General features: G+C 39.1%; 1 protein-coding gene and 1 long non-coding RNA gene across 2 annotated transcripts in view; one reads left to right on the forward strand and one right to left on the reverse strand.

Moving 5' to 3' along the window:
• MCM6 (minichromosome maintenance complex component 6) overlaps nt 1-19,954 on the reverse strand; it is a 33,378-nt gene extending 13,424 nt beyond the window's left edge. The window contains 11 exon segments of the mRNA XM_002930274.4: nt 404-511; nt 1,221-1,362; nt 6,347-6,488; nt 9,121-9,223; nt 9,225-9,272; nt 10,519-10,664; nt 10,951-11,116; nt 13,216-13,465; nt 14,567-14,677; nt 16,339-16,485; nt 19,748-19,954. Coding sequence (XP_002930320.1) covers nt 404-511; nt 1,221-1,362; nt 6,347-6,488; nt 9,121-9,223; nt 9,225-9,272; nt 10,519-10,664; nt 10,951-11,116; nt 13,216-13,465; nt 14,567-14,677; nt 16,339-16,485; nt 19,748-19,854 — 1,470 coding nt within the window. The 5' untranslated portion in view covers nt 19,855-19,954.
• Nucleotides 19,955-20,100: 146 nt separating this feature from the next.
• On the forward strand, nt 20,101-24,852 carry LOC117801065. The gene is made up of 3 exons (XR_004623451.1): nt 20,101-20,179; nt 22,781-22,892; nt 24,812-24,852. It is a non-coding gene; the product is annotated as an uncharacterized LOC117801065 (long non-coding RNA).
• Nucleotides 24,853-26,556: the final 1,704 nt, after the last annotated feature.

The following is a 26,556-nucleotide window of genomic DNA, read 5'->3' on the forward strand; positions in this document are numbered from 1 at the left end:
TTTTCCTTACCTATTTGAATATATTACTTTTATTAAAAAGTTTGGTTTCTCTCTCATGTTGGTTACAATACTGTACTTATTATTTTCATTTAAATAATCTGTTGACTTTGCCTGTTTTTTGTTACAAGGAAGCACACATTATCAAAGAATATAGAAGCTTGGTGGAAATTCTGAGAGTGAAATGATAAAAATTTCACCAATACTTTTCTCTATTCTCTGTCACAGCAACACATTTTCAAAGTACCTATAATTTGGATTAATAATCCTCCGGGTTATGTTTCTCATTTCAATGATCAGCATTTCATGTTGAAATAATACATTTTATCCAAGTGAGAGTCTCTAGAGCTACACTAATTTTTAAGGCTATGGCATGATGCAGCAGAACAGAAGTGAACACACATACCTTCACTCCTGCTTTAGTGATGGAGATGGTCTGTTGTTCCATAGCCTCGTGAATAGCAACTTGATCCCGCACATCCATCTTATCAAATTCATCAATACAACATACACCCTTGTAACCAAAGAAATTAGCATAAGAAACTGCCTTTGAGATGTCAAACAGCAAGAATAAACTCAAGTTCGCTCCCACACAGACCTTTTAATTCTCTAAACAACTCTAAAGTAGGTTAAGTAAGCAATCTTAATTTCCTCTACTAAAGTAGGATAGTTCGACAGATTCCAGAGCTAGAAGGAACCATATACGTTGACTCGTTTTAAACCAAGAGCAAGATTAAAAACATACAGTTACTTACTGCATTCTTACTCAACATCAAAACCTTGTGTAAATCTCTATGTCAAATATTCTGGGTCACCTCAGGATTCATTACAGGCCGAGGTAGTGAAGGGTAAAGTTGGAACATAACTTTATAAATGTATAGCTACAGCTTATGTGCCTTCACAGATCTAACAGATCTATGTTAAATACATGCAAAATGCAAGAGACATACTCATAGAAGTGTCATGGTCTGGAAAGGATCAAATGCTGGGAACTACAGTCACAGCAAACACATATGCTTAGGGTAGGCAATACATTCTAGAGAAGCTCAGAAAGTAATTAATGATGACAATCTCAATTAAATTCTAGATTAATACAACTATGAATTATTTACTAAAAGTGTTTTTTTAAAAGGATATCTCTTTAATAGAAACTTATAGGCCTTTGCTGATAGGGTAGGGGCTATTCTGATTTCTTTATAACCTGAAGTATAAAATGTTCTTACATTATCAGCCAACATCAAAGCTCCAGCTTCAATGACAAATTCATGAGATTCTTCATCTCTCACAACAGCTGCTGTTAAGCCAGCAGCACTGGATGCTTTGCCACTGGTGTAGACAGCTCTGGGGCTGAACTCCTCCACGTGCCTGTTCAACCGTTATCATATTCATTAACACATGACTATAAGCATCCTTTCTAGAAATGTCAGCTGACAGGGCTTATGTCAATCAAAAATTTAAATTTCTTAAAGAACATCTGAGAAAGGTATTAAACATAAGCAATTCATAAAGACATATGTCACAGACTAAACAGAAAGCCTTATGTCTCCTTTGGCCTTTTAAATCAACTTAAATCCATTCCTGTCAAATGGAAGATGAAGTTCATACATGACAAGAACATCATTTTAAAATAAGTCTTTAATAATAAAGTTTGGCAACAATGATCTATTAGAAGGCCTTGCACTTAAAAAGCAAAACAAGATAAAACTATATCTGGGGGGCGCCTGGGTGGCACAGCGGTTAAGCGTCTGCCTTCGGCTCAGGGCGTGATCCCGGCGTTATGGGATCGAGCCCCACATCAGGCTCCTCCGCTATGAGCCTGCTTCTTCCTCTCCCACTCCCCCTGCTTGTGTTCCCTCTCTCGCTGGCTGTCTCTATCTCTGTCGAATAAATAAATAAAATCTTTAAAAAAAGAAAAAAAGAAAAAAAAACTATATCTGGGATTTATTCCAAAATAATAGGTTGGTTTAAGATCTAAAAATCAGTAAAATGCCATATCAATAGAATAAAGGATAAGAACCATCTTGATAGATGCAGAAAAAGCACGTGACAAAATCCAATACCCTTTTACGATAAAAAGTCAACAAACTAGAAATAGAAGAGAATTTCCCACAACTTAATAAAGGCATCTGTGAAAACCCACACGCTAACATCATACTTAATGGTAATAGGCTGAATACTTTCTCCTTAAGTTCAGAAACAAGACACAGATGTTTGCTCTTGCCATTTCTATGCAACATTATACTGAAAAGTCTAGCCAGGGCAACTGGGGAAGAAAAACAAAAGGCACCTATATTTGAAAGGAAGAACAACTATCACTATTCCCAGATAACATGACCTTATAGATAGAAAATCCTATGGAATCCACTAAAACAGAATAAATGAGTGCTTGCAAGGTTGCAAGATCAAAGATCAACAATCTATTGTATTTCTATATACCTGCCATGAACAAGCCAAAAATGAAAATAAGAAAAACAGTTCTATTTACAATAGCATGAAAAAGAATAAAATACTTATGAATAAATTTAAGAAGCACAAGCTTAGGGGCGCCTGGATGGTTCAGTCGTTAAGCGTCTGCCTTCAGCTCAGGGCGTGATCCCAGAGTCCTGGGATTGAGCCCCACATCAGGCTCCTCCACTGGGAGCCTGCTTCTTCTTCTCCCACTCCCCCTGCCTGTGTTCCCTCTCTCGCTGGCTGTCTCTCTCTCTGTCAAATAAATAAATAAAATCTTTAAAAAAAAAAAAAAAAGAAGCACAAGCTTATACTGTGAAAACTACAGAACAATGTTAAAAAAAAATTAAAAACCTAAATAAATGGAAAGATATCCCATGTTCATGGATCAGAAGACTTAAAATTGTTTAAAAGACAATATACCTCAAATTGACCTACAGATTAATGCAATCTCTATTAATATCACAACTGGCTTCTTTGTAGAAACAGACAAAGTGGATCCTAAAATTCATGTAGGGGGCACCTGGGTGGCTTAACAGGTTGGGTGTCCGATTCTTGATTTCAGCTTGGGTCATGATTTCAGGGTTGTGAGATCAAGCCCCACACTGGGCTCCACTCTGGCTGTGAAGCCTGCTTGGTATTCTCTCTCCCTCTCCCTCTGCTCCTCCCCCTGCCACTCATGTGTGCTCCCTCTAAAACAAACAAACAAACAAACTAAAAAAATAAAATAAAATTCATGCGAAAACTCAAGGTACCCAGAATAGCCAAAACAATTCAGGAAAAGAGAGTTGGATGACTCACACCTCTGATTTTAAAACTCACTACAAAACTACAGTAATCAAGATATAGTAGTATTGGCCGAAGGACAGAAATGAGATTATGAAATATAACTGAGAGTCCAGAAATAAATCCTGACACTTACAGTCAACTTATTTTCACCAAAGGTGCCCAAAACAATTCAACAGGATAAAAGGATAGTCTTGCCATTCAAACAACTGGATATCCACACGCAAAAGAATAAAGTTGGACTCCTACCTCATATTATGTAAAAAATTAACTCAAAATAAATCAAGGACCTAAAGTATTTGTCTATTTATTTATTTGAGAGAGAGAGTGAGATTGAGCACAGAGCCCGTTGTGAGGCTGGATCCCAGGACTCAAGGATCATGACCTGAGAGGAATGCAGACACTTAATCAAGTGAGCCACTCACCCCAAGGACCTAAATTTTAAGAGCTAAAGTTATCCCAAAAAATTGCAAGCAGGGACGTGAACAGATACTTGCACATCAATGTTCATAGATAGCAGCAGTATTCACAACAGCCCAAAGGTGAAAACCCAAATGTCCATCATGGATGAACAGATAGAACAAAAGGTGGTAAATTCATACAATCAATTATTACTCACTCTTTAAAAGAAAGGGGTTCTAAGATATTCTACAGCATGGATAACCCCTGAATATTATGCTAAGTGAAATAAACCGATCACAAAAGGACAAATACACTATATGATTCCATGTATACAAGGGATCTAGAATAATCAAATTCAGAGACAGAAAGTAGGATGGTGGTTGCTAGAGGCAGGTACAGGGGTAAATGTGAAGCTACTGTTTTAATGCAGAGACTTTCACTTTGGGAGAGGAAGGAGTTCTGAAGATGGATGGTGTTGACGACTGCACAATCTGAATGTACTTAATGCCACTGAAAAGTACATATACAAATGTTTAAAATGGTAAATGTGATGTATATTTTACAATTTAAAAAAATGGTGAAAACTTATATACTAATGTTCGTAGCAGCATTGCTTATAAAAGCCAAAGTGAAAACAATCCAAATGCCCATTAACTGGTAAATAGATAATTAAATATGTAAGTACATTATGATAGTATATGAGGTAATAAAAGGACATGAAGTATGGCATACTCCAACATGGCTGAACCTTGAACACATTATGCTAAGTAGAATAAGCCAGTCACAATGAATCACATAGTATATGATTCCATTTACAGGAAATGTCCAGATAGAGACACTAACATAGATTAGTGGTTGCCTGTGGCCAGTGAGGAGAATGAAGGCTGCTAGTGGGTACAGGATTTCTTTTTGGGTAATGAAAATGTTGTAAACTTAGTTTGGTGATGGTCATACAACTCTATGAATATACTAAAACCACTGAACTGTATACTTTGAAGAGGTGAATTTTATGATATGGAAATTATATTACAATAAAGATGCTAAAAAAACCCACCAGATATAAAAGGCTATTTTTTTAAAAAAAGATTTTATTTATTTATTCGACAGAGATAGAGACAGCCAGCGAGAGAGGGAACACAAGCAGGGGGAGTGCGAGAGGAAGAAGCAGGCTCATAGCGGAGGAGCCTGACGTGGGGCTCGACCCCATAACGCCGGGATCACGCCCTGAGCCGAAGGCAGACGCTTAACCGCTGTGCCATCCAGGCACCCCTAAAAGGCTATTTCTAAGATAATAGTGTACAATACAATTCTTTTACCAGCAGCAACATTGTGGCACATCTTTTTGTGGTGGTGAAGGGGAGGCGGAAGGTGGGAACAGAGGAAATGAAGAGAGAAGAACCTCCCCCGCTTTAAAGATTTTATTTGACAGAGAGAGAGAGAGCACATGGACACAAGCAGGGGGAGTGGCAGAGGGAGAGGGAGAGGTAGGCTTCCCCAGGGCTTGGATCCCAGGACCCCAGGATCATGACTTAAAGGCAGACACTTATTTGACTGAGCCACTCAGGCGCCCCAGAAGAATCCCTTTCAACACAGAACTATTATTTTCAAATCTGAAGCCTAGTCCTTGATATACGTGAAGGAAATAATACTTATTTATAAAAATTCCAAACCAACTAAAAATGTTCTGTTCTAGAACAGTACCATGTTACATATTTCCCAAATAAAGGAAAAGCAGCTTGATACAGTACGAAGAGCACAAGTTTTGCGGTCGGATACATCTGAGTTCTAATATTCATGGCTCAGCAGTCACTTGTTAGCTATAAGAACTCGGGTAATTTACTAAGTTTCAGAGAAGTTTTGTTTGCCTCCCCCCAAAAAGAGTATTATTTTACATGCCTGTCTTGGTGCTGCTAGGACAAGATGCATATACATACACACACAGCACCAAGAACACAGCAGGTGTTTCAAAACTGCTTGCTATTATTTTGACCTCTAAGTTTCTTAAAAGTTTGAAAGTAATCAAGTATTTGCCACAGTTTCTAAAATTAAGCAAAAATTGCTTAAACAGTACACATGCTGATAAGATTAGCATAATGTGTCTCATCCTTATTGCACTGCTATCGGAAAGCATGTTCTATTTAAAAACCTTAAAAATGTTTGTATCCTTAGTCTCAGCAATCCCATGCTTAGGTATTTTTCCAAAGGAAAAAATAAAATAAAATAAAAATTTATACAAATCATGATGTTCACTGTATTAATACCCATAATAATTACAATAAATGAAGACAGGCTAGGACAATAATTTTGTAAGTTACAGTATACAAACAAAAAATGGTGAAAATAAACATGGAAAAAAATTTAAGGCAAATTAAATTTAAAAATATCTATGCTGTGATTTATAAGGATGAAAATTTATATTCATGTACTGAAAGACTTATAAAAAGATTATACAAAGATATCATATAAGGATTAAAAGAATTCTAAATGGGACTGGGATTATAGGCAATTTTTCTCTGTTCTAAAAAACTGTAAAATGTTATCACATTCTGTTAAAACAATTAAGGTGATTTAATCTAAGAAAGTTATATTTTCAACAGTCATAATTTATACTCCTGCTTTAGTGAAGGCACACTGACTACATTCTTGGTAGCACAGAAAGCCTGGAACTATACACACTATTTTTTCCAATGTGCTACCTCAGGCAAACACTTACTTGAGAAACTGGCTCTTAGCTGTACTTGGGTCACCAACGATGCAAACATTTATGTCCCCTCGAAGAGAGGTTCCTTCCCCTGTTGTCTTTGGAACACCACCAAAGAGCATCAGCAAGACACCCCGTTTCACTTCATCATTGCCTAAAAATAAAATACAAGGTATTTTTCAATATGAGGTTAAACAGTTTCATAAGAAACTACAAGGCATGGGGCGCCTGGGTGGCACAGTGGTTAAGCGTCTGCCTTCGGCTCAGGGTGTGATCCCGGCATTATGGGATTGAGCCCCACATCAGGGGCTATGAGCCTGCTTCTTCCTCTCCCACTCCCCCTGCTTGTGTTCCCTCTCTCGCTGGCTGTCTCTATCTCTGTCGAATAATTAAATAAAATCTTTAAAAAAAAAAAAAAGAAACTACAATGCATGTTTATCAATCAAGAGCCAAGAGAGCTGAAGTGAAGTGTAAGACTGAAGTAAAAATACCTGGTTCTAATCTTGGTTCTTGCTTTGTGAACTTAAAGCCACCTAACCACTGTCCCAATGTTCTCACCTATACCACAGATGTCACAGATGCTGATGCTCACCATTCTAAGAGCCTTTCCTTGTTTATAAATCCTACTTCCTCACAAAGCCCTTTCAGATGTAGTATTTCTCAAATAACTCCATAAATAAACTGTCCACCACAGCACACTGCACTTGCTAATTCTAGTAGCAGATCTTGCTGTTGTATCAAAGAGTTTGAGAAAACAGTCCTTGATTTACTTCTTTTGTATCACCAACAGTGTATAGTGCTGAAATAAAAACACACTAAATCAACTGCTATGGATTAGATAAGATGCTGAATGTGATTTATGGCTGCTTCTACAAGCTGTTTATGAATCTATGAATCTTATGAATATATAAGAAGGAAAAGTACAGTAAAAAAACTGGATCTTTAAAAATGTGCTGTTAAAAACCATTTTTTTCTGTGCTAATTATCATGACTTTTTGTGAATTTTATCAACTAAGCGCTGGGCACATTCACACAAACCACTCCTTAAAGGCAGAAAAAAAAAATCCATTCCAAAAACAAAACTTCGCTGACTTAGGATCTTTGAAACAAATGTGTTGGGAGGTTTCATCACTTTTAAACAGTATACAAATTTTTTGATGCTTTTCACTTGAAAATGCAGCTTAAGTCTCCTGTCTTTAGGGGTGGCTGGACTTCATAACTTGCTTCTATAAAACAGCATACGGTGAAGTGAAGGTGTGTAACTTCTGAGATTAGGTCCTGAGAAGCATTTTATTTCCTCAAGCCAGCTGCTGTGTTGTGAGAACACTAAAACAGCCCCATGGAAGAGATTCATGTGGCGAGGAATTGAGCTTCCAACTAACAACTAGCATTAACAGATAAGTCCGTCAGCCTAGTCAAGCTTTCAGATGACTGCAGCCCCAGCTGCTATCTTAGCTGCATCCTTGTGAAAGACTGAGTAGGAACCACTCAGCCAGAACCACCCAACTAAGCCGCTCTCAAATCCTGACCCATAGACTGTATGAGACCCTATTTGTTGTCTGAAGCCACTAAGTTTTGGGGTAACTTGTTATACAGCAATAGATTAATTTCTGGGGGGGGGTAGAGCTAGATCAAAGTTTGGACACTACTCAATTAAGGGAGGACACTCTAAAATACATAAAAGATTATTACCATAAAGGATCTCAGTTCAATTTCACTGGCCAAATATTTAGATAGGAAAAAAGGGTTATTTTTAAATAGTTAAAAATATATACCTAAGAGAAATACCTATAACCCTGAGTTCCTGCCATAACTCCAATTCAGTATGAAAGGATGGAAAAAGTAAGGGTAAAGCACGAGGCTTGAAAATTTAGTCATATCCTTCAACACACAAAGGGTATTAAATGATGGTGAGCAACTAGCAACCAAGAGCCAAGGAAACAAAGGAAGAAACCACTGAAGGTATAGACATAGTACATAAAACCAAGAAAACATCATGAAATCTTCTTCTTGGGGGAAAAAAAAAGATAAGGATATTATTCTAACATATTGGAATACAGTTAAGTTCTACCCTAAAGCCAGAAAAAGAAGCCTAAATGAATTTTTTCCTTTAAAAAAAAATCATGGTAAAATATACATAAATACAATTTACTATCTTTTTTAAGTGTAAAATTCAGCAGAATTAAATACACTGTTTTATAATCACCACCCTATCCATTTCCAGAACTTCTCATCATCAACAGAAACTTTATCCATGAAACACTAACTCCCCATTCCCCTTCCCCATAGGGTAACCTCTTTCTACTTTGTGTCCCTGTGAACTTGCCTATTTTAGGTACCTCATTTTAAGTGGACTCATATAATATGTCCTTTTGTAAATGATTTTAATACCCCTTGTAAGTCCACTAAAAACCCTTTTGATCTGATTTATGTGCTGTAAGAGATCACTTATTGCTGTTTTTAAAAAAATTTTAAGTTGCAGTATAGTTAACATAAGTATTTTTTGCTGTTTCTTTTTTTTTTTTTTTTTTAAGATTTTTTATTATTTATGCGACAGAGATAGAGACAGCCAGCGAGAGAGGGAACACAAGCAGGGGGAGTGGGAGAGGAAGAAGCAGGCTCATAGCAGTGGAACCTGATGTGGGGCTCGATCCCATAACGCCAGGATCACGCCCTGAGCCGAAGGCAGACGCTTAACCGCTGTGCCACCCAGGCGCCCCTTTTTTGCTGTTTCTTAATCATCATTTTGATTTCAAGTTTATGCCACAAATGGAAGGAACTCTTACCATGTATAGTAGGGAACAGGCTGGTACAGAGATTGTGGTACAGATTTTTATCCTGACTCATTTCAAACACTTTCTCCCACTCCTTCACAGTCATTTGGTTCTTTAATGCTCTCAGCGGTCTGTTCCTCATCTCGGAGTTCTTTCCCTCCAAACTGAGGGGTGGAGAAGAAAGGAAAATATACTTACATGGAAACAGTCAAAGTAAAATGAAACAGAAAGAGCTTCAATACAAACAAAAAAATAGCCTGGGGGGTTAACTTCAGAATCTGTTGACTACAAAGGCTTTCAAAAAAATCCCCAAACTAGTAAGGCCTAAGTTAATCAAGATATTGAAGAGTTTGTCATTTGTCCAGCGAATTGAAAACAAAAAAGCAAATGCTGTTTTATATTGCCATCTAAATGAATCTGAATGCTCAAGAGATGAGCCACAATAAAATGTTAATCACTGATATGAATAAAAAGTAATAGAGTATTATATTCACCCCTCTTCTTCCAATACTGGACTATTTTCCAAACCTTTTCTCACCGCTTTCCCACTAAGGACACAGAATCAAGTTCTACACTACTATACAACCAGGAATCCATCACTCACAGAAAGGGCAAGTTACTTCACTTCCCAGATTACTAAATTTTTCTATTTGTACTTTCTCCAAGAGTATGATAGAGGAACTGCAGTAATTAAAAACCAACAAAATTATACCATGGACAATTTGTATTAATGCTCTTATGGCACTGAGCTCTTAAACATGAAAACAAACAGGTTTTTCCTCAAGGTCAGAAAGACATGAAAAGATCTGGTTTTATTATTATTTTTTAATTTTTTTTTTAAAGATTTTATTTATTTATTTGACAGAGATAGAGACAGCCAGCGAGAGAGGGAACACAAGCAGGGAGAGTGGGAGAGGAAGAAGCAGGCTCATAGCGGAAGAGCCTGATGTGGGGCTCGATCCCATAACGCCGGGATCACGCCCTGAGCCGAAGGCAGACGCTTAACCGCTGTGCCACCCAGGCGCCCCAAGATCTGGTTTTAAAACTAAAGAATCAGGGGCACCTGGGTTGCTCAGCTGGTTAAGCAACTGCCTTTGGCTCAGGTCACGGATCTCGGGATCCTGGGATCAAGCCCTGAATTGGGCTCCCTGCACATCGGGAGTCTGCTTCTCCCTCTCCTTCTGCTGCTCCCCCCACTCATGCTTGCTCACGTGTGCTTTCTCTCTCTCTCGCAAATAAATAAAATCTTAAAAAAAACAACAACAACAACCAACAACACAAAAACTAAAGAATAACCCCCCCCCACACCATTAACACTGACCTGAAACCTCAGTAGTTTTAGAAGCCCATATTGTTTTGGCAGCCCTAGGGAAGGTTTTTCTCAACCTCTGCCAGTCTGTTAAGACTCACCCTTGGGTTGGTGGGTGCAACACAGCAGGCAAGAAAGACCAGCCTGTATGAAAGATCCCTAACACCAAGAGCCCGGAGTCCTCGAATGCCTTCCGTCTCATATCCATCAACACCACTTACACGGGAATTAGTTTCTGCACGCGCACCTGAAAGAATGAATGATAGTTTATTTCACAGCTCAAATATCAAGGGGTGCTGAGAATCAAAATTGCTTAAATAAACAAAATCTGTACACCCAAAGATTTCATTTAGGCCTTGAAATTTTTCAGAACAAGACTTTTTGAGGCAAAATCAATTTGTCTCTATTCTTATCATACTTCCTTGCTCACCCTGATGGGTAGCCAAAAACAAGACAAGGAAGATTCAAGAAGCTGAATGTTCTATAGTTTCAGGTAATGAGAATTTGTTAGATTTGAGCTGAAGATTACTGACCTGGTATGCTAAGCTTAGAAACATCAGGCACAACAATTAAAGTCCCTGTAAAGTCACACTTGTCACCAGCTTGAGCTGACTCCACAGCTTCAGCTCTCAAGATCACTTCTAAACTTCGGGGGATACTCCCTCGAGGAAGCTCAGCTTGAGTCTCTTGAATACGAACCTGTAACAACGGCCAAGGATGAGAAGAGATTATCTTTCACACGTCATATAATCTAAATTAATGCCACAAATATCAACATATTCCAAACTCTTACCATTTGCAGACTTTTGACATTTGCCAAAATTCATCTTAAAAATTCTCTACCCTAATACTCCTTTCAGTGTGGTAAGAGATAACATCTACTTAAAAACTTCACCTTCAGGGGGCAACCTGGGTGGCTCAGTCAGCGTCCTGGGATCAAGACCCATGCTGGGCTCCCTGCTCAGCAGGGAGTCTGCTTCTCCCCCTCCCTCTCCCTCTGTGTGCACGCTTGCACTCTCTCTCAAATAAACAAATCTTTAAAAGCAAAAACAAAAACAACTTCACGTTCAGGGGTGTGTGGGTGGCTCAGTTGGTTAAGTGTCTGACTCTTGATTTCAGCTCAGGTCTGAGCTCAGGGTCCTGAGATCAAGCCCCACATTGGGCTTTGCACTCAGCACGGAGTCTGCTTGTCCCTCACCCTCTGTTTCTCCCCTCACTTTCACTCTCTCTCTCAAATAAGTAGATAAAAGTCTTTAAAACAAACAAAAAAAAACACCCTTCACCTTTAGTAGACTTACCATGATGAGCAATGAGTAATATGTGGAAGTTGGATCACTACATTTTACACCTGAAACTAATTTAACACTAGGTTAACTACACCGGAATTAAAATGATAAAAAATAAAAACTTCACTTTTACTCTCATTAAAAAATGTTTTCCTCCCTGCTCAAACTATGTAGTTAAATATCTGTTCTGTTCCATCTTCCCCCAAATTTTCAGGGAAATTTTATGAAAAATTTCACATACTTTATACATGCCACCTCAATACTACTGTTAATATTACTTAGACACACACATATTTTTACTGTATTATTTGAAAGATGTTACAAAAATCAAGATCCTTCATCCCTAACTACTTTAGCACTCATCCCCTAAGAGTTAAGAACATCTCCTATGTAACCACGATATTACCACACCAAGACAATTAAATATTTAATTCTGTAAGGTCTGCTATTATCTAGTCCATCCTTAAATTTCCTCAATTGTGAATAATGCCCTTTATTACAACTGTTTTTTTCCCCAAACCAATTCCCAACCTAGATTTACCCTTGTATTTGATTGTTATATAATGTTCTTCTTCAAATCTAAAGCACCTCTTACCCAAAGTTGTTGGTAGAGTATATGTTTCATATAAACTAAGTATCAGACTGATATTAAAACATTAAGTAGGACTAAAAACTGAAGTTAATATTAATTATTTTAGTCTGGTACTCATTCCCCCATGCTTAAGTGCTTGAGGTGCTACAACTTTTCTTTCCCTTTGCCTATCACAGAGTTACTAAGTCTTCTGGGGACCTGAGAGGTCCTCCACCCACAACCTTAATTTTTATTGCTACCATCCAACTCCTGCCCAGGTAATTACAACTGCCTAATTAATTTGTCTCTTGTTATATACTACACACCAATGCCCCATTAGTCTTCCTTTAAAAAAGAAAAGTTCCTGTCTCCTGAAAATATATTCCCCGTGTTTATCAAGATAGGTCCAAATTTCCCAACCTGAGATTTTAAGGCTCCGAGTACCTCCATGCCTCACACCAAATCATCCCTCAGATCATCTCCAATTTGGCTCCTCTACTTCCATCGTGATAATCCTCACTGCTACCAAGAAACACGTCCATTTTTGCCTGTCCTTTTATTCATGCCTTCCTCTCTAACCACCAACGTGAGGTCTTAAACCAACAAGTTTCCACTTCTTCAAAGTTTTCTTAACACTAGTTCTTCTTCACCATCATCATCTTCTTCATCATGTTTACTATTTATTCTCTGACAAATACATTTTGTCACGGTCTGAAGGAGCTTCCAATCCAACTTATTAAAGGTTAAAACACATTAATATATTGATAACTGAAATTTGCATTAAGAGTTTTGGGCTTAAATTTGTAGTCACATATAATGAACCTCCACTTATATAAAAACTAAGCTTAAAATCACCTAAATAAGCTTGTAATAACTGCAAGTGCCTAGAGGTGAATTATTAGCATAAACTGAATCTGAACTAAACGGAAGTTAATAAATACCTTTTGAAAATCAACAAATCTTGATTTATTTGTATCCAGCAAGAATCTCCTTCTGTTGGCACAAACTGGATTTCGGCAGATGTTCGGCTGTGTGTATTTGAACTGCTGTTCTACATCCTTGATCACTGTCTGACAGTCCAAGCACAGGAATGTTCCACTCACAAGCTCTGGGTGAACGGGATGAGTCCGTACCACCTGCCCACTGATGCGAGTGAGCAAACCAATTCTGGATGAAGTGAGTTCTCGAATTCTGTTTAAAGACAGGTGTCTCATTAGTAAATATTCATTTCCAACCTAAGAAATGTTTCCATTTTAATGAGAGGGTATTCAAGGATAAATTTACATTAAAACAAACAAACAAACAAAAAACACCAAAAAACAAGAAAGAAGGAATTCTTTGGACTCTTCTCTAAGAATGATTTAGTCAATGTGCCCATTCCTAAATCAGACAAGTGTATATGCATTCACAGCAAAAAACATCAATATGAAAACTAAATAATGGACAGCAAAGAAATGAAATTACAATTATAAAACAGATGATCCCATTTTATTTTATAAGCAAATGTTCTCTGCTTACCTATAATTTCTAAATAATCATGTATTAGTTTCACAGTAAAGTTATCATAGGAAAGAAATGGTATATTCAGAAGTTCAGAAACACTTCCTTTACCTCACAAACTCATTTTATATTATATAACTTGCTAATTTTACAAGTAATTTCAGTAGTTTAAGTTTTCAAAATATCACTTCAAATTCTTCCAGTAAATTTATTCTTTAAATAACTGCTAAAGGGAAAAATGTTTTAAAGTTATGCCATTTAAACTCTGACAAAAATTTCCAGCGATTCATGAATTTCTGTGACTGTTCTCAGTTTTCATATTTTCTCACTTGATTGATTTTTCCAGATGTCCCCTGAAAGGTGTCCTGAAATATGACAATCTCCAGAAATGGCTTTATTTAACTTACTTCCCATTTCATCTTCCTAGAAAAATGTATTTCTTCAAAACCAAACTTTCGAAATAACTAAGCCTAACTCTTCACACATGTAAGACTAAACCTAGGGGCGCCTGGGTGGCTCAGTTGATTAAGCATCTGCCTTCGGCTCAGATCATGAGGTCCTGAGATCGAGCCCCATGTTGGGCTCCCTGCTCAGCGGGGAGTCTGCTTCTGCCTCTCCCTCTGCCCCTCCTCCCTGCTCATGCTATCTCTCTCACTTGGTCTCTCTCTCAAGTAAATAAATAAAATCTTAAAAAAAAAAAAAGAAAAAAGACTAAACCTTCTGAGTTTTAATCATTAAGTGATGCCTATACTGTTTGGTGAATTCCTGTTCTTCCAAAGAAGGGTTTCTTACTTGTGTCTGGTAGGTAAGTCTTGGAATGCAACATAAAAATCCTTGGCAAGAGGAATCTCTTTTCGGTCTTTGACGAAGGTTTTCAAGGCCCGACATAGGTAAGGGTAAACTCTGAAAAGCAAACAAACGAACAAAAATCACATGTCACCTTCAAGAGGCCTACCAAGGCCCAGGCACCCTTTACCTTTCACACTTACAAACAGCTGAGACTAAGCAATTTCATCTGGCTACAACCAAGCCTTAAAATTTAACTATGCAGGATACTTCTATTGTCTAGTCTAGGTTTGAGACTCTTCTAATCCTCTCCTATCCCACCACAAACAGATCTAAGACAAGAAAAACACCAAAGATAAAATGTTATACCCAAATATTCACTATCTTTAAATTGGCACTTAGCACCGACACTGTAGGCCACTCCTCCGTTCAAGATGAATCTACCCAAACAATCTAGGTGGTTTGCAATCTAGAAAGACAGTCTCCTATTTGATGTCAAGGCCTGGTATATTTTTCTAGGTATAATTCTTGACTGGTAAGAAATGGATGAGGGTAGAAATCTGTGTGCTGACATGAGAGCAAACTGGCAGAAACATACGACTTGATTGGTTAGACTGAAGTGTCTTGATACAAGTTCCCAGTAGTTGTTGCAGCTTGGTTTTTAAGCAGTGGGATCTGGAAGTCCTCTGAAAAATGAGCTACTTTCTGGAGACAGAACTGCTAGATGGCCTGTGTATGAAGTATGGGTATAGGTGTTTCTACCACCAGCCTCGATTTTCGATCTCCCTCACATTTGTCAATACAACTTATCCTGCTTTGTACTCTCACAATAAACTCTGCTGCTTATCCCTGCAAACATTCTTGATGATCAGATATGACTAGAAACACTGAAACAAGTCAACCATCTTCCAGCCCACCATGTAAAGGAATAGGGCTGTCTCTCCTTACTTCTGGGTCTTCATTTCTGTTTCACAACTGTCCACGATGTTTATATTAACCTGGTTTTATTTATACAAATAGTCACATTTATTTAATCCAAATGCTGACAAAGATTTGTTTAAAGATATGTTTCTTATTTTATACAGCAATTAAAATGAAAGCCAAAATTATTAATGTCTAGTTTCTGCCCAAAAGAAATACCACTCAGCTATTAAAATGTTTTCCAGGGATTTTATACGATATGAAAAATTATGTTATACCGTTAAGTTAAAGGGCAGGAGACTATATCTACACTATGATCTCAATAGTTACATATACCCAGAAATAAAACAAAATGTGCCAGAAGATCCTTGGGAATTTGTAAGACTATAAGTATGTCTGTATTCCCTCTACTTATCTCTACTTTCTAAATTTCTTACAATATACACATTACTTTTATAATCAGAAAAAAGTTAAACTTTAAGAACAATGTCATTACTTTAAAGACACCCCTGATCAAGAATAGGATCCACACGCTTTCTCAAAACACCTACTCCCGGGGGCAAGGGGAAGGATCAGATGAACGACACAGCAATAGCACTGAATGCCTGATACAAAGTAAGTGATCCTCTGAAAACTTGGGAAAAGTACATTGGAAGTGTAGGTTTTCAACATTCACATGTGAAAAATATTCAGCTCTACAAAGGCCTAAATTAGTTCAACTAAAATGACCACTGGCTCTATCAAAGGCCTTTTGTGACAGCTAGCTTCTGCCTCACAAATGAACACTTGCAGTCCAAGAAGAGCTGGATTCACAGGCTCCAAGCCTATTTAAAGTAAAGAAGATTAATACACCATACCTATAGAACTCTTCTTGAATGGTGGTAGAAAGTTGTTGGTTAAATTGCTCCAGGTCCACAAAACTTACAACCAATGTGTTTCTCTCGGGACGAATGAGCTCCTCTGCTAACTGTAAGTATTTAGTTTCTCCATCACTGTTCTGGAACCTGCAGATACATGTAAGTCAGATTAAACTGAAGAATTAGGTAGTAAAAAGAAGAATCTAAATGCCTGATAAGTCAGTGTATTGGTTAAAAGTCATCAGGTTTAGGGTCAAGACAGGCTCACTTTACTAATTGTGTAACTTGGGGCAAGTTACCTATCCCCTTTTTTTGAGGGAAAAAAATAAACATAAATTAGGATATCGCTTTGTTTCATAAGATTACTGTGAAGTTTCAACGAGAATGCCTGTGAAATGCTTTGCACAGAGCCCAGAACACAGAAAAACAGACTTCAGATTTTAATCTGCATTTCTTAATTTAATATTTTCTAATAAAAATGCCAACTATTCCTTTATTATTGTTATGTATAATTAAGACTGGAAAATATTAAACCAAGAAATGCAAGTTGAAATCCAAAGATTCAGTTTCTATAAGGAAAATTAACAGACTAGCTGTTAATTTAAAAACATGAATAAAAATAAATACAGAGATGAGGTACTTCACTGCCCAAGTCCTCAGGAAAACAGAAATATCTATACACACAACATAAAGCATTATCACAAACATTTTTGCTTTTTGTTCTTTTAACATAAACTGCAGATTCGTTTTGAGGCAAAAATCGATTCCTTCTTCAAATACAACATGCTGTTAGATATATACTGGACATCTACCTGCAAAGCATTATGCCAGAGATATTTGAAGCTGAAAATGACAGTGTTGTTCCTGCCCTAGGATTGACACTCTCATAGGAGACATTATTAAAGAGAGGTAACAAGACAACCAAACTGTCCATGACAAATGAGTAAAGAAAATGTATACACATACAAAGGAACACTACTCAGCCTTAAAAAGGAAAGTCTGATATATGTGTAATGATATATGTGTAAACAAAGATGAACTCCAAGGATGTTATGCTAAATGAAATACGCCAATCACAGAAAGACAAATATTGAACGATTCTACCCATATGAGGTATCTAAGATAGTCAAATTAATAGAGTCAAAGTGGAATGAGGGCGGCTGGCTGGCTTAGCTGGTAGAGCATGCAAACTCTTGATCTCAGGATTAGGAGTTCAAGCCCCAGGTTCAGTGCTGAGCTTACATTAAATAAATAGAGAGCAGGATGGTGGTTGCCAGAGGCTAGAGCAAGGTGGGAAATGTGGAGGTACTAATCAATAGGCATACGGTTTCAGCCAAGTGAGACTGAGTAAGCTTTAAGAGATCTACTGTGTAACACTGTACTTATAGTCAATAATATACTGTATAGCTAAAAATTTTTAAGAGGGTAGACCTCATGTTAAGTGCTCCTTCCACAGTAAAATCAAGGGGAAAAAAAGGTCAAGAAATGTGCTGTGGGGATATAAACTAATTCTGCTCAATAAGAACATCCAGAAAGGCTTCAAGAACTTAAAAGGTGACACTGGAATACAGCCCTGAAAGACATTCAGAATTTGAAAGAAAACAAAATAAAAACACCAAAAGAACCCCAGTGGTGGTTAAACTGGCTATAGATGGTGGAAAATAAGTGGCAATGTCAGAAAAGGTATAGGAACAGGGATGGTGACAGGCTGGTTGTGGAAGGTGAAACTGGGAAGGGCTATGAAGAACTTGGGACTTTGTTCCATAAACAAGGGCAAATCAAAGTGGAATTTTGAGAGGAAGTTAACATCTCCCCTGACCCCCTCAGAGTGATTATTTGTCTTATTTATCATTATCCCCAGCACATAGCTGTATGGTAAACTGCAAGGTAGTGAAAGCAATCATATTCTTTGTTAAAATTAAACATTGAGGACCTTTGCCATATGGTGTGGTGGCCAGGTGGGGTTAAGGATGGGATTTACATTCAAGATGAAGTGGCTGACAGGTAGATATATTACTCTACAGAGATAACGGAAAATGGCATCTTAGGAGCATAAGGGAAGAAAGGATTGGTGTTGCCTAAAAGGTTTATAGGGATTCACAAAGGAGTTGTGAGTTTTTAGATGGGCTTTGAAAGATGAAGAGCTGTGAGGCAGAAGTCAGGAATGCAAATTAAATTATTGTTTTAAATATATCAGAATTTCATTAAGATAGCAGAATTATTCACAGTAGTAATAGTAAAAGTGTGGAAACAACCCAAAGTCCGTGGATGAATGGACAAAAAATGGTACAGGTATACAGTGAAATACTGTTCAGCTTTAAGAAGAAATTGACACATGCTGCATACATGGATGAACCTTGAAGACATTATGGTGGAATAAGCTGGTCACAAAAAGGCAAGCACTGTGTGACTCCCAAGTATAAGCGGTAACTAGAATAGTGAAATTCATAGTAAGGGCAAGGGTGGTTGCCAGATGCTGGCGCAGGGTGGGGATTGGGGTTACTCTTGGGTGGTTGCTAAGTGTCAGTTTGGGAAGGCCAAAAAGAGTTCTGGAGATGGATGGTGGTGATAGTTGCTTAACAAGGTGCATGTATGTACTTCATGCCACTCAACTCTACACTTAAAAAAGTTAAATGGTAAGTTTTATGTTACGTATATTTTACAATTAAAAAAAATATTTCATAAGACACTCCAAAGTCCACACTCTAAGGGAAAGAAGTGATACATCTGCACTATCTAAGAAAATAACTGGCGGCAGTGGCGGAAAGCCAGACAGGGAGGGGGAGTTATGACAGGCCAGGAGCTTGGAAGGCAACAGAACCCCCCTCCAAAAAAAAGTGTGTGTATGGGGAGGGGGGTGGTGGAATTTCGGAAATGGAGGGATGGATGGAGGGCGTGTGCTCAGCCACTTTTAAGCAGGTCGTGGCTCTTCCGAACATCTGTCTACGCGCAGGGTTCATGCTAGTACTTTTAACTCCATAGGCTCCAGGGTTTCGGGCCCTCGGCGACCCCAACACGAAGGGGCCTGGCTGTCCGGTTCAATCAGGATTCTGCAGGGATCCCCCACTCGATCGTGCTACTTATCCTCCCCGAGCCTCAGTTTCCGCATAGGTAACCAGGGCCGACCCGACCACCAGCCTTACAGGCGGTGAACACGGAATGATGGGATCAAAGAGCTGCGCACAGTCACAGTCTGAGGAAGGGCTCGTGGTGAATTTTAGTCCCCCGCGGCAGCCCGGCTAAGCCCCAAGTGAGGCGTGGACGCTCTGCAAGGCGTGTGACCCCCCCCCCGTTCCCCAACACGCGGCGGCCCACGGCCCCGAGAGCCGTAAACCGAGGACCCGGGGCGCCGGAGCGGGGAGCGGCAGCTCAGGGAAGTTCCGCGAGGAAGGTGCGCTCCCCGACTTACTCCTCCAAGAAATCCAGGAACAGTTTCTGACACTTCTCGGCCACCTCGTCGCGGACTTCCAGGTGCTGGCTGCCGGCGCTCGGCTCCGCTGCCGCTGCGAGGTCCATTGCTGCCTAATGCCGAGGGGCCGCAGCAGACACCGTCCACAGCCACGAGTCGCTTCACCAGCTACGCTACTGCTTTGCGCGCGCCGCTGCCACCACCGCCCGCCCCCTCGCCCCACCGTGATGGCCGGAACCAATCCTGGAGCAAGAGCTCGCGGATTTCGCGCCAAACCTGCCCAATGAGCGTGGCTTCTCCCTCAGCCCCCGCCCACAGAGCCGGGATTTCGCGCCAAAAGCAAAGACCTGGAGGAAGCCCGGGGGTTCTGCCTTTGCGCCTGCGTAGTTTGGCCGTGTCGCCGGCAGTTTGGTTTCCGGAGCAGGTTAAAAGGTTGGATCTTGGTTGGGGTGGTTTTTCAATTGTTCTTCAAATTATTTCACTGATATTAATTGAGCAGTAGACATAAGGCTCTATGGAAGAGAAAAATGAGTAAGATTCATACCTGCTTGAGCCGTGTAATTGGAGGAAATAAACTGTAAATCACCGGGTAAAGCTCTGTACAAGAGCCCAAAGATATGTATAAATAGTACCAGGGCGGGGGCGTTGGCAGAGTTACTGTAGTTGGTGCTGGGAAAAATCAGCGAAATGTTTGACATTGTTGATTAACTCCTCTCTTAAACGCAACTGTTGGCTTGCGTTCTTTTGATTTTCTTTGCTCTCTTTGACAATCTTTACCCAACTTCGTTCCACTTGCTTTTTTTCCTATGTGGTTATTCTTGGTTAGCTTTTGTAAACGCCTCTTCTTCAGTAAGTCCCGTAAGTGGTCTGGTTCCAGGCCCTTCTTTCTCCGAAAGAAGTTGTGTTGGGCGATCCTCTTCATTCCTGTTGTTGTGGGTTCGTTGAGCAAGCCTGGTCAGGAAAGAATTCTTGAAAGATGTTACAGTGCAATTTAGCAAGTTTAAGTAGCACGGGGATAAGACCCGTCATTAGAAAGAGCCGCACCTTTGCTGTATGAAACTGGTGGTTCTATACTTAGAGTTCAGGGGGGAGGAGACGTGCAGGAAGTGTTAGATCATAAATATTTTCTTGGCATTTCTACTCATAAAACTACTTTCACAAGGTTTTTCTGGTGCTTATTCAGCTTGATACTAACTATTGGTGAGATGTACAGGCAGTCATGAGACCCTTTAAGAATGTAGCAACCAGCACCTATTTGATCCTTATCAGAATTAGGCGGGCAATAGGTCAGCCTTCTGCGCTAAAGGTGAACATTTTTCTGCTTCTGTGTCTGATCACCGTGGCTTCTGGGTGCTGATGACCTCCACCTTGTGTATCACCAACCAGCACTCTTTCTTGGGCCTCCAAGAGATTAAGAGAAGCCTGGACCACTTCCATTTTTTGAGGTTTCCACACACGAAAAAAATTTTTTCTTAATGCCAAACAGGGTGACAGAAGTTACTGTAATTCCTTTAACACCCCCACGCATGTACAAATACACTTTTCACAAAATAACAAGTTTTAACAAAAATGCTCACTGCCGATGTACTGTAGTGTATCTGAAACTGTATGTCTTACCTTATTTGAAGGGGATGGGAACCCTTATGGCCATATATCCCTCAGCTCTTCACACGCTTCAGATTCTGGACATCACCACTTGTATCCATTTTAGGAACCTCAAACTCCGTGAGCTACAGGACAGTCATAATCCTCATGCTACTAAGAATGGATCCAGGAGATAGTGAGGAGCAGTTTGCTGACCCGATTTGGTCTCTTCCTCTTCAAAGATCCCATCATTCTTTCCCATTTTTCCTTTCTGCCCACCTCTTTCTTTTCTATCCTCTCAGGGTCGAGTTCTCAGAACTTTAGTCTCACATACAGAAGGAAAAAAAAACAAGGAAAAAGAGTGCAGAGTTCCAGGCTAATTTAGAGCTATGCCCACTGAGAAAATTGGGATTTCCTCTTCTCAGCCCTCCCCACCTTTCTCACTCAGACATGCACCTGTGGCCCAGACTAGTAGATGAGGTCTCCAAGTGAGAGTTGTGGGGATACTTTCCATAGCAGGAGGAGGGGGTGGGTTATGAAACATCTCTCTTCTATGTCCCAGAGAGTCATATGCCTCTGTGTGTGTGTGTGTGTGTGTGTGTGTGTGTGTGTGTGTGTGTAGGACTGAGACTGCCATTCTTAGAAAGGCCTGCTTGCAAGGTTGGCCTTCGGCTGGCATTTGGGAAGTTGAATGGTCTAAGTTCCCTACACTGATAAGACCCTGTCCCTAAATGATTAGGATGGCTCACTGTGCCTAAAATGTTTGTGCAAACAATGCGGTTTATGCTGAATTTGTTCTAAGAGTCTGGAATCTTGATATGTGCTAGTTAGAGGGTGCCTCTGTGATCAGACCCCAGTAAAAACTCTAGGCTTCTCCGATGAGCTTCCCTGGTAGACAGTGTGATGTGTGTTGTCACAGTTAGATGCTGGGGTGGAATTAAATGCATTCCATATGACTCCATAGGGAGAGGACTCTGGGATGCTTGTGTTTGGTCTCCTTTGGACTGCTCCATGTGCCTTTTATCTTCGCTGATTTTATTTTCTATCCTTTTGCTGTAATAAATGGTAGCTGTGAGTACAGTTATATGCTGAGTCCTGTGAGCCCTCCTAGTAAATTATTGAAACTGAGGACCACCAACATATATATATATAACTGTCAACATGTGACCATTCCTGGTCCAACAACACACCTCTCTGGTTTTCCTTCTCCACTGTTACTATTGCATTTAAAAAAAAAAACTATTTTAGAATGGTCTTAGATTTACTAAAAGTTGTGCAATATAGCACAGAGTTCTCATATACTATGTGCCTATTTTTCCCTATTGGTAACATCTTACTATAATACATTTGTCACAACTAAAGAATCAACTTTGGCACAGTACTGTTAGCTAAACTCTATACTTTATTTGGATTTTGCTCGTTTCCCCCAATGTCCTTTTCCTCTTCCAGGATCCCATCCAGGGTACTACATTACATCGCATTGTCATGTCTCCTTAGTCTCCTCTGGTCTGTGACAATTACTTAGACTTTCCTTGGTTTTCATGACATCGAGAGTTTTGAGGTAACTGCTCAGATATTTTACAAAACATCCCTCAACTGGGATTTTTCTGATGTTTTTCTCATGATTAAACTGTACTTATGGGTTTTGGAAGGAAGACCACAGAGGTATAGTTCTTACACTCCCTTACAGTTTTGAAGCAAATCCTAGATATATCATTTCATATGTAGACATTTCAGAATGAATCTGTAAAAGATATGGGCTATTGGAATGTTACTCAGTCATAAAAAAGAATGAGATCTTGCCATTTGTGACAACATGAATGAACCCAGAGAGTATTTATGCTAAGTGAAATAAGTCAAGCAAAGACATATACCATATGGTTTCACTTATATGTGGGATCTAAAAAACAAAACAAATGAAGAAACAGAATCATAAATACAGAGAACTGATGATTGCCAGAGGGGAAGAGGGTGGGGATCAAGAGGTACAAACTTCCAGGTGTAAATAAATCATGGAGTTAGGGAATATAGTCAATGACATTGTAATAACATATGATGATGATGGTGACTATGCTTATCATGATGAACACTGAGTAATGTATAGAATTGTTGAGTCACTATGTTGTACACTTGAAACTAATATAACATTTTACATCAACTATATTTCAATTAAAAAAGGGCTATTTTTCTAGAAACATATCTTTGGCTGGGAAGGAACCTTCCTTTAAACAGCTGTAGTAGTACCGATTAATGATGCTGATTCTTTTAAATCAAACTGTAATATTTTCCTCGATTACCAACACTTTATCACACTTTGAGTAAAACTAGCAGGTTAAATTTTGATATGATTTATTTTAGCTGGTATGCAGTGTTCAATAAGGTATTTATCAAACATCCTATGAGGTATTTTCTTCCAAATATAATCAGTCCCCAACTTATAAAATATTTAATATATCCTACCTCTTATTAACAGAATAAGAAAATTTTATGCTAGCTACTGACCAAATTAGTTTTTAGCAGTTCTTGATGAAATGCCTTTTTAGTCATTTGCTTTTCTCTTTAGTTACCGACATGTGAGAAGTTTGATCATGATGTCTATCAAAAGTAGTGGTGAGGACAGTGGGAATGATGGCAGTTTTTACCAATTTTTATATGATACTTGTTTAATTTTTCCCAAAAGCTAAATATCAGAATCATACACACACACAGTTACTGAAAAATATTTAAAACTTTCATCATACTTGTCATTTCACAATTTAAACCATACCTTACATTATATTATTATAAATTAAAAGAATGAGAAACTGCATTCAAATTTACTCTTATTTTTATAGCTGTTATAAAAATGGATACATTAATCACATTGTATCTATGTTATTTTAATATTGATTCAACTGCTTTTAATCATCACCTTTACAAATTGTATTCCATATTTTGTCTCCCAGTGGTTATTAGACTTTCTTTTTTTATTTTATTTATTTATTTTTTTTAAAGATTTTATTTATTTATTTCACAGAGACAGAGACAGCCAGCGAGAGAGGGAACACAAGCAGGGGGAGTGGGAGAGAAAGAAGCAGGCTCACAGCAGAGGAGCCTGATGTGGGGCTCGATCCCATAACGCCGGGATCACGCCCTGAGCCGAAGGCAGACGCTTAACCGCTGTGCCACCCAGGTGCCCCTAGACTTTCTTTTTTTAAAAAAAGATTTTATTTATTTATTTATTTGATTGAGAGAGAGAGAGAGCGTATGAGGGAGCGAGCATAAACGGGAGGAGGGTGGAGGGAGAGGGACAAAGCAGCTGAAGCTTTCTGAGTTCCCCACCTGTGATTCTCCCTCTTTTCTCTGAACTCTGGAAACATTACATCACCTAGTTGGCACAAGCAGTGTTCTGCCTTGATTTGATTGGTTTTCTTTTCTGGTTGTTATCTTTTTTTTTTTTTTTTTTTTAAAGATTTTATTTTNTTTTATTTTATTTGACAGAGATAGAGACAGCCAGCGAGAGAGGGAACACAAGCAGGGGAAGTGGGAGAGGAAGAAGCAGGCTCATAGCAGAGGAGCCTGATGTGGGGCTCGATCCCACAATGCCGGGATCACGCCCTGAGCCGAAGGCAGACGCTTAACCGCTGTGCCACCCAGGCGCCCCTCTGGTTGTTATCTTTTGACTTGATGCCAAACATCTTCATTGAGTGAGTAAAACTGGGAACTTGGGAAGACTTAAAATCACTTAAGAAAAGAAAGAGCACATTTTCTTAAAATATTTGGTGTGCATAATGGAAACTTCAAATATATAAAAAAGCAGAGAGAATAGAATTATGCACCCTGATGTATCCATCATCTAGTCCAATCTTGTTGGATCTAAAAACCCAACATTTTCTTCTGATGCCAAATTATTTGGAAACAAATTTCTGACATCACATAAATTCTTTTGTAAATCTTCTAGTAAAAGATGAGCATTCTTAAAAAATACATATTTGTGATACACACACACACACACACACACACACACAACCACTATATCACTATATCAGATGCTCTTATGCATCAGGTCAGATCTTCCCAGGCTCACCTGTCTCTCATTCCAGTTGCATGTGGGCTCTGAGCCACTTGACTACATCTCTTGTCCCCTGTGCCTCTCAGGTTTCCCCGTTGTCAGCACTGAGGAACCGGCTCATGCCTCTCAAAAGAACCCTGGAGGAGAAATGAAGTGAAGGCCCTAAGAGAATCTTTGATCAATGGAAGAGGAGAGTCAGTGGTTAAATTTTTTACCCTTAACCAATCCCCTACCAATGGCTATTTAGATTAGGTTAGGTTTTTTTCCCTCTCTTCTTCCCCTTGTCCCCCATTAGAAACAATAGTGCATTAAACATCTTTGTGTGTGTATTTCTTGAGGATAAATTCTTGGAAGGGCTGGCCCTAGGTGAAAGGGAATGGACATTCTATTCTACATTTTCATAAACTGCCAAATTAATTTTCAATAAGGTTGTACCAATTTATTTTCTTACCAATGCACAGGGCATTTTCATTTTTTTATTTGAGAGAGAATGTGTGCAAAAGTGGGTGGAGGGGTAGAGGGAGAGGGAGAGAAAGAATCTCAGGCAGACTCCCCGGTGAGTGGGGAACCCAAAAGATACGGGACTCAGTCCCATGACCCATGAGATTATGACCTGAGCTGAAATCATGAGTTGGATGCTTAACTGACTGAGCCACCGTTGCACCCCAAGGGCATTTTCATTTTAAGTGAAACAAGAATCTTAAGGCAAATGGATTCAGTTCTGATCTTAGAATTATAGGTTGTAGTTTTCTGATGGAGGAGGATTATTTGGTCAATAGACGCTACCTGGTGCCCCTAAAATTACAGCGCTCCCCGTACTTCGTTCCATTCATGCATTTATTCAATCATGCAACAAATATTTAATGAATACCTACTATATGCGAGTACCAAGATAGACACTAGTGATACCATAGTGAGCAGATAACAGTCCCTGTCTGTCATGGAGCTTACATTCTAGGGAGCCAGGCACACTGGAGCATCCTGAAGACTTTGATATAATTCATTTCTTTTGCTGCTAAGCCTCAACCAGGTAAACTGTTTCTGTTGCAGGTTGGGGTCCAATAATTACCCAGAGTTTCACAAAGAGATAAAACCCATCTACTTGGCTTGAAATTGAAAAAGGAAATTTCACACCCCATTCTTCAAAGACAAAGAGATTCATACACTTCATGTG

Source organism: Ailuropoda melanoleuca, chromosome 2 (assembly GCF_002007445.2).
Source record: "Ailuropoda melanoleuca isolate Jingjing chromosome 2, ASM200744v2, whole genome shotgun sequence".
In the NCBI taxonomy this organism is placed as follows: domain Eukaryota; kingdom Metazoa; phylum Chordata; class Mammalia; order Carnivora; family Ursidae; genus Ailuropoda; species Ailuropoda melanoleuca.